Below are 17,204 nucleotides of genomic sequence, written 5' to 3' on the forward strand. Positions count from 1 at the left end.
TGAGAGTACATTTAGCAGCTTCTTAATTGTTGAACCATTCCTCATTCAACACTAGACGATACAGGGTCCTAAACAAACAACAAACAAACAAACAAATAAAACGACCAACAAACAAGTGAATATGGACGCACTGGAAACAAATTCTGGCTTCATTCACAGTACTGAACATTTCGGTGATAAACTGGTCAGGAGTTTGTTAAATTATATTAGAATTGTGTCTTTTCTTGTTTGTGGCGTTGAGACAAGCAATGGAAGGGCAAACATTTGTAGAGATATCTAATCAGCTACTGTCAGACACCTCCTCTGAACACACTGTGGTGTGGCTTCAGTATTGTTGTGTGAGCGCTGTTGTCTTCTGTTGCAGAGCGTTCTAGCTGTCCGGTGACTGGCGACAAGTGAAGCAAGCCACTTGCTGCTGGCGAGACGGGAGACAGCCGGCCATGTCACGGTAAGCTTCTCTTGGCAATCCTACGTTCTTCTGGGATGTGACGCCGTGTGGTCTGGTAGATATTTAACGATGTTAGCGATTAACGTGCTGACTCCATCTTCAGGGTAGTAGACGATGGCAAGAAGTTTCCTTTCACCAGGAAGCATATAATTAAGTTGATGGTGACATGTTTGACATTCCCTTGTCTGATTATAGAGTAACGAATAAGACCTTGCCTTCTGCCTGCTTCACGCTTGTTTCTTGTTCGTCTTAGCGTTCTACCCTGAAGATGGAGGCGATATGTTCCTCCGAAACGTTCGTTGATTTTGAACGGACTACGCTGAGTCATATCCCAGAAGATAGAAGTTTTCAAAGAATAAGGTATTTTTGTGGAATATCTGTTTTACGATATTCTTGTATTGTAGGATTAAGTGGTCATGACATATTTGAGATATTATGCCGAAATCTGTCCGGATGGACTGAGGACAGTGACGAGATATCTCAGTGAGGATTGCTTGTGTCGCGGTCCAGATTCGAACCCGGCTCCTTCGAAGTACATTTCGGAAATCCGAATCCGCATTATGCAGCTAACTTGCTCAAGCTAATCCAGTTCTGTTTCAATTTCCGAACGCTGTCAATGGAAGGAGGCCTTGTTACCCCCCTCCCTTCACTTCCATCTGTTATCATCACTTTCCCGAAAATTTTTTCAGGCGGATTAATTTATACATTTTCTTTTCTTGTCGTTCTGAAGGAAATGGACTTGAAGTCACTTGCTACTTGACACAGAGATGAATGGTGAGGGGGGGGGTGTACTCACTGCCTGAATTACACTTTGTTGGGTTCGAGGCTCTCACAGCTGTGAGTACGAAGAACTGAACTCCTACATGACTACACGGCCCATATTCTGTGCACCCGGTTTGTGACAAGATACAGCCTAAATGCGTGTCTGAGGACTTCATTGCTTCAGTTCTCATAGTTGAATTATGCAGACTGAGAAATTGGTTTGATTATACAGACGGGCTGTAAATAATGTGGCCACGTATGTATGTTATCTAATTGAGGACGAAAGAATCGAGCCCAGGTCGGTTCAATGAAGACGGTGGTTAGGAATGTAGAATTTCAGCTCCTGAACATGGAGCCAGAATTTTCCTACGAAACGTCGGATTCTGCCTATAAACCGCATCATGTCATAACCGAAAATTAAATAAAAGATTAACACTTTAAATACAATAGTCATTATACATACTATATAAGATTTGAGGCTTTCACGGCGGTGACTGTAAAGAAAGCAGTCTTCTGGGATTTGGCACTCTGTATATGTGGTGTTTCCTCCGAAACGTCGGTTAACACCACATATACACGGTGCCAAATCACAGAAGACTGCTTTCTTCATTATACATACTGTCTGTTTTAAGGATAAATCTCTGCATTTTGCCTGTAGAGTGTATTAGTGGATTTCGTGTGGTTCTCACAATAAACAGCGATCATTTCCCTAAACAGCATTAACCGGTTGGGTTCTGTAGCGGTGACGTAATGTGTTTCCTGTGAGGTACGAACTGAGCTGTTAAATCTTGATCTGCTACCCAGTGCCTGGGAGTATAACTGGACCACCCTGTTCCTCGGGGATATAAATACGGGGGCCTGCCCCTCCAGGTTGGGGGAGTCTCGAATCTGAGACAACTGAATCTAGTCGTGAGTCCCGGTGATCTCAGACCCTAGAATCACTGCGCTGGCGAGGGCAATAGCAATTGTAGACTATAGACTCAACCCCTCAACAGAGAGGGCGCCCCACATTAACAACCCCGCAACTCTTTGACGGTAATAAAATTCTAGTCTTGGGCCCCAGATGGATGCTTGACACTAAGAGGGACATAACTTTGACTTTGACTTTGATATAGGCAGTTAGGATCATCGCGGAATTCCTTTATTGATTGTGTTGTCACACCCCACTTGTTTGATCAGGCGGCAAGATACGGGTATCTGTGTTTATTGAGGGCTATATATGAGGTACACTTGTGCAGGCAATCAAAAACGTTGTGTCACTGCGAGGCAGTGGCCTTCATTGTACATATTCTTATACAAATTGTTTATATTGGAGTCTCCTTCATAGACTTCCAAATAAACGTTTATCAAGAGGTTTCCCCCCACCAAAATTTACCGCACATTACTTACACTACATTGCAAGCTACATGTCCAGCCCACCATAATGTCTTTATAATCTCAGTCTCTTAATACCACTAAGTGATATGTATAAATCAGGAATTTATTAACCTGCTGAGCGACAGTCAGCTACTAAAGAAAGACTTCCCTAAATATTAGAAAGCCTCACGAACAGGAATAATGTAGTTCTGACATTGTTACGTCCTCTTATTTAACACTGACTGCACAGATGGGCCTAACTGCGCCCTCTCCTTCAGATAAGTGTCATCACGTGACTGACTGCGCAATGTCAATACGTCGGAATGCGAATAGGCCTCCAGTTCCTGGAACCCGGTATGAACTAAACCACTCTCAGAGGGGCAGGAGCTTCTGGTGTTGACCTGTGCTTCGTGTGTGTAATGTCGCACGGGCCGTGTCGTTTAGACTAAGTTTTCTTAAAAAATGTTCATTTACGCAGCATTAGCCCCACAGCATCCAAGCATGAAGTTCATCTAAATACAGTGGGACCTTGGTAATCCGACCGACTCCCAGCGGGATGTGAGGTTATGAAGAGTTATATCTTCTGTGATATACTGACGTATAGTCCGTTGAAAGTCAATCGACGTTTCGGATGAACGCGACAAGCAGAGACAATAACCTTTCATGCTGGTCTCTTGCTGGGCCTATTCTTCGACCCTGAAAATGGAGGCGACATGATCCTCCGAAACGTCGGTTGACTTTGAACGGACTACACGGCGTTATATCCCAGAAAATAGAGCTCTTCCTAAATTAAAGTGACACCAAAAAGAAGCGGGGGGATGAACATTTTCATTTTTAAGAAACGTGATATTAATGGACCTGCCTTTCTGCTTGGGGAGAGATGTAACTGGGATGTATGACAGGCGGCTACATTAAGACTCTATAACATATTTCAAATCTTTGGTTCATATATGCAAAATCTACATATAAATCTTTGAAATAAATAATTTTATTATAGAATTGGAATTTCTTCATTTCAAATCCAGTAATCCGAGCACATAAGTACTACAGTGTCTCCTGATTACTCGGATTAAATTGCATCCTTTTCAGCCAACTTTGCTTCTTTTGAGAAAATGAAAGTAAGCTTATGCTATTACCCTGCTCTCTGTAAATCCTTCCCTATAAACATTTGAACGCCGGACCCAATATTCGTGAAACTTGGTATACATATCTTGACACCTGTCCCAATCTCAACGGCGTACTCCATAAATCCCTCCCATCAGTCTGTGTGTGTATTTCTCTTTCGTTGCTAGGCAACAGCTTGATAAACACGTTCCCAGCGAATACACGCAGCAATATGAGAACTGTCGGACGCATCATTTTCTGTGGGGTCCGTGTCTTATCAAATGAAAGTCTGTGTGTCTGTCTGTGTATCCTCCTATCATTGCTAGGTAACAACTCTATAAAGAAGTTCCCGTGGCAACGAAGAAATGTTCGAGGCGTCGTTTTCTGTGCAGTCCGTGTCGTTCTTCTCAGAACTTGTTATTAAAGGCTCATTTCAGAGCTTATGAGGAGCCTTACATTGTCATTATGAAGACCAGTCGATGGCGCCATCTGTGAGACACATGAAATACACTGAGTGAATGAAATGTAAAGTTTTGTCTGCGCTTAATTAAGTTACACTCGATGAAGGTGTACGGGACATTGGAGATACAGGTGCGCACATTATGAACGTCGACAGTAGATGGAGGTGAGTGGTCAGCGTCAAGCCCCGCCCGCTCTACCCCCTGGGAATGTGTCCCCTTTATGCAATAGATAGGAGGCACTGGGTGGGCCCCAGAGCCTGTCTGGACCCTGTATAGAAAAGAAAAGCCCCTTGCTTCTGTCGCGAAACGAACCCCGATTCTCCAGCCATTCAGCCTGTAACAACCCATCAGACCTTAAGACAGGGCACATATACGTATTTAAACTGTGGTTCTAATTGTCATGGAAAATAATTGACAATGTGGAAGGGAATCGCTTCAGAAGCTAGCAGCAAAACAGCGAAGAGGCTCTCCGCCTCAGAAGGCTCTTTACTTTCTTTCGGAGGAGTACGCCACTGGTCCCTACCTTAAAATCTGTTAAGGAAAACCGTTTGTCATGTTAACACGCCCAATACTCAGAATGTGATAACAGTAGATCTGAAATATATTAAACATAGCAATAATTCCCTCTAACTTTGAATAACATGGCTTAAGTATAACAGAATGTTGTTTTATATCCAGATATATTACCTTAATCTCCGAAATATACATACGCATAGGATAAGGAACAAGGTAACTATATGTATCACCTTCTTTAACAATAAAAAATTCTACATTCTGCCCACACAGTGTATTTACGTGTTCCTTGTGGTTCTCACAATAAACAGCAACTGTTTCCCTAAACACAATTAACCGGTTGCATTTGTACCGGAGACGTAATGTGTTTCCTATGAGGTACGCACTGAATTTTTAAATATTATGTACATAAATTTCAGGCTTCATTTTGAAAGTCATACAAAATCATGAGACTGAATTTGTTCGCGGTATAGGATAAGGCGAAGCTAGACACAGAAAATGTGAAAGGCTTAAACTTTGAGGCGGTCAAGCATACGGTCTTTCAAGTGACTAAGCTGCCGTTGTAGCATGATATAACTAAGATAGACATGATCTGCTCTGCAAAGCCTGCACTGACAGAGGACTTGTGTGTAGTGCAAAAGGAAGAATTTTCAATAACATGCGATGCGTACACTTGACAAAAGGTCAAGCATATTCATAAGAGACAAACCCATCTTCACGTCAGAGAGGATATTACATAAGAACTATGACCACAAGGGTTCAGTTGAAAGAAAAATCTCTGGTCGTGGGTCCCAAGGGGCTTGCCAGCAGTACTAACTGACTGGCAGTAAACCGTCAGTCGTAAAGTAACTCTGACTCCGACACAAGCTTCAGAAACATCGCAATCTGTGAGTGGGGAAACCCAGACGAAACAATAATGTTGCACCTGTCATCTACGGGTCATGACAATTGCACCTAGACTGCAGAAACCTCTCGCTAAACGTTCCTTTTCTGGCTTTCGAAATAAAGGTGAAGTTAAGTTACTCCTGTTCATAATTAAGTAGCACGCCATTAAGACGTATGGCGCAGTGGAGGTATGTCACCACCTTACTTAACCTTGACACTAGATGGAAATGAGTGCACAGCCTAACCCCTTCAGGTAGAAGGCTGAGTGAACTGCAGAACAAAGTCTGGACGCTGTGGAAAGAGAAAATTGTCTTGAAACTGCGGGGAATCGAACTCCACTTCCTCAGTCAGCAGAGCACGAAGCTTGCGGCTTGTAGTGTTGACAGCAGCACTACAAGCCGCAACCTCAGTGTTCTGATGGACGTAGTGCCTTCCATGTCCTCTCACTCGCCAGCGGTGGTGCTTCGGCGTGGAGGAATTGTTGGTAACGACCCAGGCAACTGAGAAGGGATATAATGTGTAGGACAGGGTTATTAAAAGCAACGAAACCAATCTTTCGAAAATTGTATGTAGGGGTGTGGATTGGATTCATCTGGCTCAGGATAGGATGTAAACACGGGAATGAAATTTCTTATTCCGTAACACAAACATTTTTCCCTAGTTGAGTAACTTTTACGTTATAAAATTACATCATAATTATATTTAAATTATACGATGTTCTCCCTTCATCAGTTATAGAAGGAGAAAATATCAGTTTGTTCCGTTACATTAGTGTCTAACAGTATGTAACGGGCACACGGGAGCCGTTTTTGTACATGACGATCCAGCGGATCCAGCTTTCGAAGCTTTTTATAATTTAAATATACCCGTGGCGGTGTGCAGTGTCCAACATAATAATTATGAAAAAAAAAGGGAATATTATCATAAATATTTAGAAGTTTACTAGCTGAGTAACTGTTAGCTTCTCGAGAAGTGTGGTCCGTGGAGTCAGTGAGCCAGTGTATTGGCTTGACCCCAGAGGGCACAACAAATGTGCCGAGTGGCTGTAAGGGACCCAATAAACTGCCAGTGGACAGGCACATAAAGCCTCCCCCGCCCCCATGGATGATTAAACTGTGAGGCTGGTATTCATGAGGCGATATGAACCGAAATGGAGCGGACACCAGTTGGTATCCCAGCCTGTTTTACGGTCCTACCTCGTGCTGTGTAAATAAAGTGACCATAGAATTGAGATGACGTCCGTAGAGCCCTCGTGATGGGAGTTCCTGTCCTTGGGAGCGGAGAAGCTAAGACTTTAGATTAGGAAATGTGTGGGGATATGCTGGGTTCTGTAACAGAAATTGTATAAAACCCAAAAAGTAAAACATATAATTATTTTTAAATTGGTTTTGTAAACCTAACGCGTAATTATTTAATGAATGTGGCAAACAACTTCAAATTACAACATGAAATAATATTACAAAGTCAATAAAAAGTCCGTCGAGTGTAACAATTTATAGGTCACTTCTTTATCACTTCTGCCTTACATGTTTCGGTTTAATAAAACCATCATCAGAGGCACATAGTACAAGCATGAAAACACTGCCGTTGTTTAAGATGTACACAGTTATGTTTGCTGCGTGAACGCTGCTACAATACGTCGACGTGTAAAAGCACAANGACCAAAAATGAAACAATTCAAAATATGAAATAATATTACTTTACTCAATACCTCGAACCTCAAAGTCGTTGACAATGACGTCCCTTTAACTAATATTTTTAATCCAATGGCTAAAAATTTCAACACGCTTGTTCGCTTATCCTAAAAAACTTATATTACCCTTTAAAATAACTATCAATACATTGTAACATACTTGTTTTTGTTAATTGTATAAGTTTTTAGGATAGAGGAACATATTGTAGAAAATTTTGCTGACTGCTAAAAGAAAAAAATTTATTACATTAATAATATTATAGCGTGTAGAGTCGTTACTATGCAACAACAGCGAAGTAAGCAAATGTATCAGAGCCGTTACTAGGTAACAGTCATAAACGAATACATCTTCACAACAACGAATCGACGCGCAACAATAAAAGTATTTTTGAAAACGGGGCTTCCTACGGCGGTCCATGCCGAAGGGTTACAAGAGGGACAACTGGAGAAAGAAGAGGCACTTGGAATGGAGCCGCCGTTCAGGGAGGATCTGAGCCCGGAAGCAAAGGAATAGCTATTGTCAGAAGCCGTTACCAGGAAAGGTATAGTGAAGACATCGGAGCCTGGGAAAGACTTAGCGTGATTTGTGTAGTGTAAGAATAAGGATAGAGTTATAGTTATTTGTATGGGGGGGGGGTACGCGGTAGCGTAGTGGTTACGGTACTATGCTACAAGCCGGAAGGTCGCGGGTTCAAGTCCCGATGAGGTCATTGAATTTTTTTCAGTTGACCTAATTCTCCCGGCCGCACTAGGCCCTGGGATTTACTCAGCCTCTAAGAGAAATGAGTACCAGGAATTAATTAAATAATTTTCCTGGGGAGTGAAGCGCAGACAACTTTACCGCCATATTTAAGCCGATTGTCCCTGGTACAGGGATAGCTTTACTTTATAGTTATTTGTAGTACGACGTGTTAAGTGGTCAGTAAACCTGTTCAGCAAAGGAAACCTCGTCTGTACTCACTCATACACGTGACAATGTGAAGAACAGAAATTCAGAAACTCCTGGCACTTACACCTTCCATTTTTTGAATGTAAATTCTAGGCTCCCGGATTGCAGACAGATCTGAATTCCTTCTCGTAACATTTGAATGTTAATTACGGCAACAGAGCTCAGAAGATAATAGTTAATAGGTTTAAACGGGTTTGCTCAGTCACTCCATGTCACTGCCGGGATAGTATCTCAGTGTATCCTTCCAGATCCTTTCCAATTCATTGCTCTGACTATTCACCGGTTTCCATCCCAGATCGTGTAATGTGAGGTATGTTGTGTGCAGAGTGTCACTGGGACAGGTTTCCTAATGTCACTCCAGTTCCCTCTGCCAGCACCCATTCCACCGGTTGTTTTGCTTTCAGCAATCGACGCCGTACAGTCTGGATACTGACAGCATTGTTAAACTCCACTCTCAGCCTCCCAAGAACAAAAAAAGAACTCCGTGGTTTAAGTCCGCAAGCTAACTATACCGACCGAGCAACCGCCGCTTGTCGGCGAAGTTAGTGCCAACTTTAGCGGATAGAGGGTGTCACGTGATCAGCGCAACGAATCCCCACGTCCGTTTATTTCGGTTTTCTAGACCGGAGCCACTGTTTCCTTGAAATAGCTCCTCAATTATCCTCACGAGGCTGAGTGGACCCTGTTCCAGACCCACTAGTAAGAAAATCTGGTAGCGATGGGAGTCGAACCCCGCAAGAGGAAATTAAAGTTTTCTCGCGTCATTAAAGTACATGTCGAGTAAGGATCCGATTTGCACCCAAATGCTTGTACGTCTGTTTAACAGCCGTTACTTCCGTACATATTGGTAAGAGTGCGGAGTAACTTTCACAATAAATCTGGGTGTTCTCTGTTAGGTCCGCAGTAAAATTCGCCATAGCTCAAACCGTTAGTCGCTGGCTTCTCACCGCGGCGGCCAGAGTTCGATCCCGGGGTCTGGTCAAGTGGGATTTGTGGTGGACAAAGTGGCGCTGGGGCAGGTTTTCTCCGAGTACTTCGGTTTCCCCTGCCAATCTTCATTCCACCAATTGCTCCACAATCACCCTCACCTATCATCTGGGGCTGGTACAATAGGCCAGAAGTGGCCGCAGTACAAGGGACTTAATCCCACTCCACTAGCAATAAAAAAATTGGTCCGCAGTAGGGGACATAAAACATTATACATATATAGCTCTATATTAGAATGAGCGGATGTAACTTCCTTACACATCCCTCCCCATTCACCATTCCTATTCAGGCTGTCTCTACATTACAAATATTTCCTATAACTGACACAAGCGGTCAGATGAACTTTGGTTCAAACCTGTAAGAAGCTATTTATGTGTTCCCTGTGGGCATAAATTGTGACATGCTCTACAGAGCCATCTATCAACCCGTGAGTGAGATTGGGCAGTAGCAATGCTGGCCCACCAGCTGTTCTCTTCTTGACGAGAGAACTCACGGAATTTAGTCTAGCATCCTAACCAGTCAGTCGGGAGGACTCGGAGGAACACTTTGCCTCCATCTTCAGGGTAAAAGAAGAAGTAGCGAGCGAGAAACAAGCAGCTGTTCTGTTTGCTTGGTTTAGTTAGGAGTCAGCACTTCCACCCGAAATGTCAGGGAACTACAGCACTACACGAAGCAACATCCTAAATGATGTTACCGCAGTGCAAAACTCTTGTCCATTAAAGTGATCTGTCTCTCTCCTGAGTTGTACAGCGTGCAACATTGTGCTATATGCCACTTATGCACAGAGGTAGCACAGTGAAAATGGGAACTATTGGAAAGGGGGGGGGCGTTCATCTTCTTTCCTGGAGAAGGAAAAGTACGGCCGGGGAAGTGCTGTGTTATCTAGAGGACCAGCGCGATAATAAGTTTGCCAGGAACCAACCACCAATACTAGCAAATAAAAGAATAATATATGCTCCAGAATAACGTATAAAGTCAATTCCATCGCCCGAACACCCCCTCACCCCTCTGCCCTTTCTCCTTCTTTACACACAGATAGCTCGATAGCATCTCTCTCTCTTTCTCTCTCGCCCCTAGCTCTCCTCATTTTTTCGTCTTCTTCAGGGCAACTGATCCTTCATAGGTTCCTTACCCCATATTCCTTCAGGGGTAAAGAAACATCTATGTATCCCCATTCCTCGATGCTGGAGTTCCTGGCAGGTTCTGTCTCCTCCACACGGTCCAGAATGACGCCGGGCCTACCAAGTTTTGCTGCCAGTGCACACCGCGACCGCGGCGTTAACCTGACCACTCACATTCAAGTAGGTCCGAGTTAAGAATACGTGGATTTACGCCTCCACTTCCTCATACGTCTTCATGACCTGCTTCTTAATTAAGCACAGGGACAAATTTATATTACCTTTATGTCTCCATGGCACGTGGATAACACCGGATTATCCATCAATAAGTTTATATCGACCTAGTCATAAATGGAAGGACATGTCTTACTAAGGATCCGCTTTGCAGAGCCTGGACTGTCAGTGGACTTGTGTATAGTGCACAAGGAAGAATTTTCAGAAACAAGCTATATGTGTGATACGTACCCTTGACAAAGGCAAACATATTCATAAGAAACAACCCCATATCTTCGTGAGGGAGGATGTTACATAAGGACAATGAATGCAAGAGTTCAGTCGCCAAAAAATGAATCTCTGGTCGTGAGTCTCGAGGAGTTGACGCCAAAAAAACTGATTGGTGGTAAACCGCCAGTCGTAAAGTCACTTTGACTTTGATTATCCGTAACTACTCGTAGTTTATTTACGTAATATACAAAACTTCTCCGGTCTAGAAACCCGAGATTAGCGGCCATGGGGATCGGTTGCGCTGACCTCGTGACACACTCTATCCGTTAAATTCGACACTAACTTCCCCCACAAGCGGCGGTCGCTCGGTCGGTTTAGTTCACTTGCAGACTACAGGCCACGGGGTTAATATACAAAAGTTCTGTCCGTACCTCACAGGAAACACATTACGTCTACACTACAGAGCCAAACCGGTTAATGCTGTTTAGGGAAACAGTCGCTGTTTATTGTGAAAACCATACGGAACACAGAGATACACTGTGTGGGCAGAATATATAGCAATGCAGTTCGTACCTCACAGGAAACACATTACGTCTCCGATACAGAGCCAAACCGGTTAATGCTGTTTAGGGAAACAGTCGCTGTTTATTGTGAGAACCATACGGAACATACAGATACACTGTGTGGGCAGAATGCAGAGTTTTGTAAAGGGAAAACAGGTGGTATAGGTAGTCACCATTATCCTTTAAAGGACTAAAGCGAAATCAAATACAAAACAGTAAGACCGTGGGCCGGTAATAGTGTCGTTACTTGCACCACTGAGGCGGCAGTGACGTTTAGTAGGCAAATAACAAACGCCTCCAGGTTATCACTTAGATGATTATGAAAATTATTATCTCCTGGATTCTGACGCCATGTATTCTGTTAGAATGCTGTCAACGTTTCGGCGAAACTTACTGCCTCAATCTTTACTGTAATCCATCGTGAAAGTGAAGGCAGAAGATTTCTCAAAAATGTTTGATAGAGGTCTACATGCTACAGTGTGTCACATCTTGAAAGACAGTTCTGTTCTGTAACTATACATTTCTGTCGTGCTCTTACACTTGCCAGTGTGCGCGCGCTCATCTGCGTGTGTGAGTGAGAGAGACATATTTACTTTGTTTTTAGGCAGTTTCGGGTTACAATAACAACGAATTGTTAAGCGTTGTATTACTCAAGTCTTGTAGCCCGTCAACAAAGAGTGGGCAATCTTCTGTTTGAGCGTATTGTGCCTATTCTGTGAGTACTGATAATATTTCGACGTCGATATGTGAATTCAGTCCAGAAACTTTTGTCTTCTCGTCTGCTGTCCAAAAACATAAAAACTAGAACATACAAAACTATAATTTTGCATGTGGTTCTTTATGGGCGTGAAACTTGATCTCTGACATTAAGGGAGGAACATAGACTGGGGGTGTTTGAAAACAGAGTGTTGAGGAGAATATTTTGACCGAAGAGGGATGAAGTGACAGGCTGGAGAAAACTGCATAATGATCAGCTTCATAGCTTGTACTCTTCTCTAAGTATAATTAGAATGATCAAGTCAAATAGGATGAGGTGGGCAGGGCATGTAGCACGAGTGGGGAAGACGAGGAATGCGTATAGGATATTGGTGGGAAAGTCAGAAGGAAAGAGACAACTGGGAAGACCAAAGCGTAGGTGTGTGGACAATATTAAAATAGATCTCAGAGAGATGGAATGGGATGGTACGGATTGGATTAATGTGGCTCAGGATAGGGACGATGGGGGGGCTGTTGTGAACACGGTAATGAACGTTCGGGTTCCATAAAATGCTGGGAATTTCTTGAGTAGCTGCAGAATTGGCGGCTCCTCAAGAAGGACTCAGCTCCATGAGTAAGTAAGTAAGTATTGTGAAATTTAGCACACTGTATAAAGGAGCAGCTGATGATTGAATATTCATGCGATTTAAGCGTAAAAATGACGTTAAAATGTCGGCCTCGACGTGTTATTGGGTGATATTTAGTCCAAGAAAAAAATACAGATGAAATAGGTTGTAAGTTACTAGTACGAACTCTTACATAACAGACAATGAGACTTTCCGCTGAATTTCACTTGGTGTTAGAGTAGTTTGAAATGAAAATGAGTGCCATAATTGGCTCCTGCGGTTTTGACACCCCTCGTTACTCTGCACTGCGAGAGGAGCACACGCTAGTGCCAGATCCAGGCTTGCCACCAACTCGTAAATTTGAACGAGTTTCCATTCAAGTAACGAAGAGCAAGCGAGACAGAAGTATATGAAGGAGAGGGGTGAGGTAGGGGAAGGGGGCACAGATGACCCCACCATCTAGGAAGGGGAATATACCATCAGTATATATGTATAATGTATAGCTGACCGGTGACATAAACCAGCTCGGGAGTGTTAAAATTTGACACGGATAATATTGAAGCTCAAGATGGGGGGTTGGAGCCTAGAGACCTCCGCTCCCCCATTTTGCCCCAGTAACTGTCTTGCTTCCTCCCTTCCCCATGCCAAAACTCCGTACTATAAAATATAAGACGATACATTATTGTGGAAGGTCTTTTTTCCCTAGTAATTCATTTTTCAACCGGACTCCGGTCAATTATTAAAAAATTGCGGTCCCCACGGTACCACGATCTGCTGCCGAACATCCTCTCGCCCGATCCAGGGGGGGGGGGAAGAGGGAAGGGAATGATGCGCACACCCTTCTCCGTTTTGTTGCATTTCTTCTCGATCTTCCCATTTTCCTCTTCATTTTCTTTCGTCTTTGCCCTATTCTAGTAAGTCAAACTGTGGTCGAGTTCAAATGTGCTCCTAACCCTTTAAAACCAAGTGGTTACTGTATGTACCAGCAGCTTCGACGTACTAAAACTGTACATTCTTTCGGAAGACTGTATTTAAATGTTCCGTATGGTTCTCACAACAAACAGCGGTTATTTTCCCAAACAGCATTAACCGGTTGGTCTTTGTAACCAAGATCAAGTCCTGTGAGGTACGGACTGAATCTTCATATAGTATTTAGAAAAACTCAGTCTTTAAAGGTTTAACTCTCTATTAGTCCACACAATTGCATGGATCTCAGTTCATCAGAAAATAACAGTTACTCAGCCATTCAAGCCATTTATGGGACTCGAAGGCTTATTTGACTGCTCGCAAGCTCTCAGATTTTTCTTGAGCCAGATGAAACCTGTACACACTCCTGTCGTATTTCTTCAAGACCCATTTTGATATTGTCATTCCATCTACTCTTAGGTCTCGCTAGTTGTCTCTTGCCTTCAGAGCTTTCTATCGAAATTATATATACACGTACTTACATGAAAATGGTGCGAAACTTTAAGATGCTAAAACTTCGAACGCCATTTATGCCTTTAAAGAGTTGTGGTTATTTTATGTACTGCGTTCTGTAAATTTATAAATCTCTGCAGTCTATCCACACAGTGTATCTGTGTGTTCCATGAGGTTCTCACAGTAAACAGCCACTGTTCCCTAAACAGCATTAACTGGTTGGGATTTGTAGCGGAGACGTAATGTGTTTCCTATGAGGTACGGACTGAATTGCTATATATTCTGCCCACACAGTGTATCTGTGTGTTCCATGTGGTTCTCACAGTAAACAGCGACTGTTCCCTAAACAGGGCTTTGTAACGGAGACGTAATGTGTTTCCTGTTAGGTGCGGACTGAAGTTTTAATTTAATTAGAAGAACTTCTCGTGTACAAGTAGATCGATATAATTCAATCAGTATTAAATCTTTTGCTCTCGAGGCCCCAAATTACCTTCCGAAATTTTGCAACAGACAAAGGACAGATACTTTGAAAGTTTCAATTCTCGTTACTAGTGCGCTTGGAATAAGGCTGTGAGATGTAACCTGCAATACTTGTGACGTAACCAGGTCTTGAAACATTTCCAGATCTGCTTGCACTTGCGAAGTGTTGAGACAAGCAGTCGACAGAAGGAGTGCAAAAGGCTGTCGCTCTCTGATAATTAGCAGGAGCAGGCAGATAATCGGGCAAGCCTTCCTCCTTGCCCCCGTTATGTTTTGCAGTCCAACTGCAGAATATGAAGGAAATGCTCAGTTCAGTGCAGAGCAGTAGATGTTTCGATTTACAACAGACGCATAGTGAAACTGCATGTTCTCTGTCCGTGACTAATCCTTGTTAGCATCTGTCTGTCTTTCTGTGTCCAATAAAACCGTCTACTGCAAGATCAGCATGCAGCAAGCCATGGTCCATGCAACACAAGAATCTGTTTCCAACATCGAGCAAGTGTTCCTGGCAAACACGTAGCACTCCTGTGTCGTGTTCCTGAGTTTCCGGGTTCAAATCTCGCTCCCGATGATCGAGTGTCGTGAATGAGACATTTTGTGGGTTGTTTTACGACGCTCTGAATATCCGGACTTCATAGCGACGGTCGGTGGGATGGTGGATGAAGTGGTCGTGGCCTAATCGGGACACTATCACGGAATTTGTCTGGAAGAATCAGCAAAAGCAAAGAAGAATATGAAACCAAGCTAGCCGGCGTCCCAGCCAAGATTCGAATCAAGGACTCCTCGAATAGTTTTCGGGAGCGTTACCGCTTCGTCGGATGGTTCAGTGACGTACATCATCGCTTTGAGTTTGTCTGTTTATTAATTTTAGTTGCTGCTTTATTGATTCTTGTTGTTTTTAGACAAACATTAAAAGTTTTTTAAAAATAATTTCTTACTTCGGTTCCTCATGATATTCTTAAGTCACTTCGAAGTACTGTACTGTCACCATGCTGGCAGATAAATGGTACCAGCCAAAAAGAATCCTGCTGTAATTACAAATGCGGGTTCTTTTCCTCAGTCGCTTCAGCAAGTTCTGGGATAGTATCTAATAATATAGCCCCGTCTATTACCCCCTATTCCTCTTCATTATTCAACCATCCCCTCATCCAGCGCCACATGACGTGATCTATTGAAGTCTACCGTAAATAAACCATAGACTTTTCTATAGGTCGCCATGGAATTATTATTGTTCTTGTCCTAGATGGTGGCTCAATTCTTGATGAGGCCATTCGATTATTCAGTTGATCTATAATCCTTCCAGCCGCACTATAGCCCTGTGGTCGACTCAGTCTCTAACATAAACGCTCCTGGGGTTAAAGGACGACCGGCGCTTAAGGCTGACAAGCTCACCATCATCTGTGAGGCGATTGTATAGAGAAAATATGGGAGCCTCGACGTCTCAGAACAATCCTATGGGCCTCCAAGGCCCGATACGGCCGAAGTTGACCTACCAGCAATATTCTCACTATCGTTAGATGTCGCCATTTTCATCAATAGTTATTTAGAAAGATTTATTGAACCCTGAACTTTTCATTCCTTCCAATGCTGGACGTCATGACTGGGTTCTGAGCACCCACCTCACCTAATATTTGCACTTTCGCTGTGGGGGAGGTGCTCTGAAAACTGTCTACTTTTATGTTGGCGAATATGAAGGAAGGATAATATTAAAACGAATCATAGTGTGATATCATGTGGGAAGGTGGATTGCAGTACCGAGAAGGTTCTTGTATTTCATTATAAATTTACGTTACACATTGTCCGTCGGGTTAGGCTTATTTAAATTATAACGACGTTTCGGTAGTTGCATATCTTTCCTTCGTTAGGTGTAAAAGGGAATGGAGTTCCAGTCATTCAGGCATTTTAGACAAGGATACTGTTGCTGATACTGCTGATATAAGGATACTGTTACTGAGACTGCTGATAGAAGGATACTGTTGCTGATACTGCTAATACAAAAATACTGTTGCTGATACTGCTACCCCGGCTCGTGGTACTAGTGATGCTGAATCTATTGGGGGGTGGGTTCTACAAATTGAGGACTTGAGTTTATAAGTGGGCACATTTGAAACCGCCCGTTACGCCGTTGGGATGGATCGGTTTGTTACGAGTCCCAGGAGGGCGGCTTCGTCTTGTTTCACGCCGTTTTGTTCTAACAGGCAGCTCCTCGCCAGAGCGGCGCGCGGTGTTGTTGTGCCCGCTATAAATCCCAACTTTGATCGCGAGCGGAGAAGGTTCGGCAGTTGCGCCTGTGGTTTGGGGCCCGCAGCAGGGAGAGGAGAGAAGCACTCTTTGGAAATTATTTTTGGGTTGTGTGTGTGAGAGAGATGGGAGGGTCTGAAGGTAGGGTGAGCTGGTTTGGAAAATGAATAAAGGTCAGAGAACATAAGACCTTACATGATGAGATCCAACCTTACAGAATACAGAAACATTCGCAATTTCAAAGCAGTGCTCTTGATATATATAGACATAATGTACTGGAAATATTATTTTGAGTAAATAAATAGAGGAAAATGTGATGTTAGAGACATGTAGCACGCATTGGAGATACGTGAGATTTGTACACTTTAGTCTCGAAAACTTAAATGGAGCTGATAACAGAAGAGACATCGATGTAAATGAGTTTAATATGAAAATGGATGTGAGTTCTGAGATTGTCAT

At 43.1% G+C, this 17,204-nt stretch overlaps 1 protein-coding gene across 1 annotated transcript in view; it reads left to right on the forward strand.

Annotated features, from left to right (window-relative positions):
• Window positions 1-17,204, forward strand: part of LOC111870912 (putative uncharacterized protein DDB_G0285119) — a gene marked incomplete at its 3' end in the record, with an annotated part of 239,925 nt that overhangs the window by 64,057 nt on the left and 158,664 nt on the right. Inside the window, 1 exon segment of the mRNA XM_023863542.2 lies at window positions 365-448. Coding sequence (XP_023719310.2) covers window positions 441-448 — 8 coding nt within the window.

This window comes from Cryptotermes secundus, unplaced genomic scaffold (genome assembly GCF_002891405.2).
Source record: "Cryptotermes secundus unplaced genomic scaffold, Csec_1.0 scaffold928, whole genome shotgun sequence".
Classification (NCBI taxonomy): domain Eukaryota; kingdom Metazoa; phylum Arthropoda; class Insecta; order Blattodea; family Kalotermitidae; genus Cryptotermes; species Cryptotermes secundus.